The sequence below is a fragment of the Penaeus monodon genome, chromosome 17, assembly GCF_015228065.2.
Source record: "Penaeus monodon isolate SGIC_2016 chromosome 17, NSTDA_Pmon_1, whole genome shotgun sequence".
In the NCBI taxonomy this organism is placed as follows: Eukaryota; Metazoa; Arthropoda; class Malacostraca; order Decapoda; family Penaeidae; genus Penaeus; species Penaeus monodon.
Genome location: NC_051402.1, coordinates 16,198,512 through 16,201,011, shown reverse-complemented (window position 1 = coordinate 16,201,011; position 2,500 = coordinate 16,198,512). Strand labels below are relative to the sequence as shown.

Sequence of the window (2,500 nt, the reverse complement as noted above, 5' to 3'; positions counted from 1 at the left end):
TTTTAGATTAGCAATTATAATGCGTTTCTCATTTTCTTCTAGCTATATGTGATAGTGTATCCTAAAACTGTCTTCAAATTTCACTTGGTGTAATTTTGAACTTTCTGTTTCGAAATTTTAGTTACTGCAATTTCTCTTATTTTTACCTGAGTTTTTTTTTTTTTTTTTTTTTTTTTTATCAACACTGTTTTGGTTCCTTTCTATATGCTAAGCTTCCCTTGTGCCATTGCTGTTAAGTGTTTAATTTCCTAGTTTCTGCCTGGGAACAATAGTTGAATATATCGATTTTTCACTTAGCCTAGTTTACTGAAGTTCTGCTGCATATGACTGATATCCGACTACACTGTTTTTAATTTTAAAGCACATGTTCATGCCTTAAAAAAAAAAAAAAAAAAAAAAAAAACTTAATGAAGCCTATTTTCTTCTCTCTCCTCTCCCACAATGTCAGCAGTCAAACACTTTGAAACAAAAAGAATAGGTAGAGTAACTTCTGAAATGGAAGTCCTGAGTTCAATTCCTCCCGGTTACAGGTCACGACTCGTCAGGATCAAAGCTGGTGTCTCCGAGAAACGAGTACATGCACGACCTGAACCCCGAGCTGGTGAGCCTCCTGCAGCAGACACTTCCAGAGATCAGAGACATCAGGATTGTCGACGGTGAGGTGTTCTTCTTGGTTCTCTCCTGTGCTTATTTTGTGTCCCTTGGCCTTTGCAATCTCTTTTTTTTTCTTTCAAATCTACATTTTTGGGGATATTCGTTTTTGGTCTCTCTCTCTCTCTCTCTCTCTCTCTCTCTCTCTCTCTCTCTCTCTCTCTCTCTCTCTCTATATATATATATATATATATATATATTATATATATATATATATATATATATATATGTATATATATATATATTTATATATTTATATATATATATATATATATATAATATATATATATATATATATATATATATTTCCACGCCCACGATGAATATCAAACCCATCAAACCTTCTCTCCTGTAAAGTCTCATTGTACTGTATTTTTGCGACTACTGTCTTTAAACCAATAAAACCCATCAGAGCTATTATAAACACTAAAGTCGTCAACAACATATCTATTCCCATTTTTATACATTTTGCGTATCCTTCTATATGTTACTGTATGAAAAGAAAACCACTCATATTTGAAAGTCGCTGATTTATTGTTTGTCCTCATTTTGCAGCAGCATTTCATTCTATTTTTTTCACACCTCACTATATTGTCATCATCGCCGCATCGCTGTTACTCATCTTCCCAAGTCCACCCGACCTTTGACATCACCATAACGACTACAGCTCTTTTCACCACATCTCTAAACGTCCAGTAGTATAATTCTACCAAACCGTTGGCATCATCATGACGATTAAAGCCTTTTCACCACGTTTCTAACACTCAACAGCCATGTTCCACCCGGCCGTTGGCGTCACTATAACTAAGCAACTATCACCACACCCCAGCCTAGTTCCTCCTGGACGAGGGTTCTCAACGCCACCTCCTTCTGCAGGTCCCGACGGCCCCAGGCTGGACATGCCCCTGAGTGGGTGTCGTGACTCCCTAGACTGCCACCACCGCTTCACCAACTACTTGGGACTCCTGGTGAGGATGATGGAGACAGGGAAGAGGAGGAAGTAAAAGGGGAGAAGAAAGAATAACGAATAATAAGAGGAGGCTTAAAAAGAAAGAAAACGCGAAAGGATTCGATTCTTGGTTGAAAGAGAAGAGATTTTGAGCGAAGGGAATGGCGACCTTTAGAGACTTTTTCGCTCTTTCTTTTGTTTCTAAGTCCATCAGAAATTCGTTTTCTTGTCTTGTCATAAATTCTGATAAGATGGGTTTTCGAAAATGGGAAAAGTGAGGATCGAAAAAATATGTATATTTCCTGAATGTAAACATTTGATCAATGTTTTCAAAGGCTTCAGTGTCTGTTTTCAGATGTATATGAAAATATGTGCACCAATGTACTCCAAGCTGTTCACAATAGAATGCGGCCTGTAAAGTATATTGAATGCCCGATGATTTTCAGTTTTTTTAAAGATTTTATTATCATACCTATGTATTTCTGCTGTAAAAAGTGGGCATCACTGATATACTGTTCATCATTTGTTACTGAAACAAATATCTATTATGTACCAGAGAAATTTGTATAATTTAACTACAGAGCTTCCGAGAAATTGACGGGAATTCCAGTACTACAAGGAGATAAAAAAAAATTACACATTTTAAACTCTGAATAAATGATTACCTAAGTATTGTGAAAAGGGGAAAAGAGGGAAAGAGAACTGTAACCGATCCGTTTTCTCTTTCCCTCACAACTCCAAAATCTGCAATTCATTTGTTTAGCGGATTCCCTCATTGATTCGTCTTTCTTTGCCTTCCTTTGCCTCCGCGGAATCCGTTACTCATTTGTTTTCCTGCGGACTCTGTGTTATGTGTGTTCTGTGTCTGACTGACCCCTGCACGACTGCTGTAATCGCTGG

General features: G+C 37.2%; 1 protein-coding gene across 1 annotated transcript in view; it reads left to right on the top strand.

Moving 5' to 3' along the window:
• The window catches only part of LOC119583560, a 6,218-nt gene that overhangs the window by 3,688 nt on the left and 30 nt on the right, over window positions 1-2,500 (top strand). The window contains exons 3-4 of the mRNA XM_037932106.1: window positions 531-656; window positions 1,528-2,500. The exon at window positions 1,528-2,500 is cut by the window's right edge and continues 30 nt beyond it. Of these exons, the coding sequence (XP_037788034.1) occupies window positions 531-656; window positions 1,528-1,655 (254 nt within the window). The 3' untranslated portion in view covers window positions 1,656-2,500. The remainder of the gene's footprint in view (window positions 1-530; window positions 657-1,527) is intronic.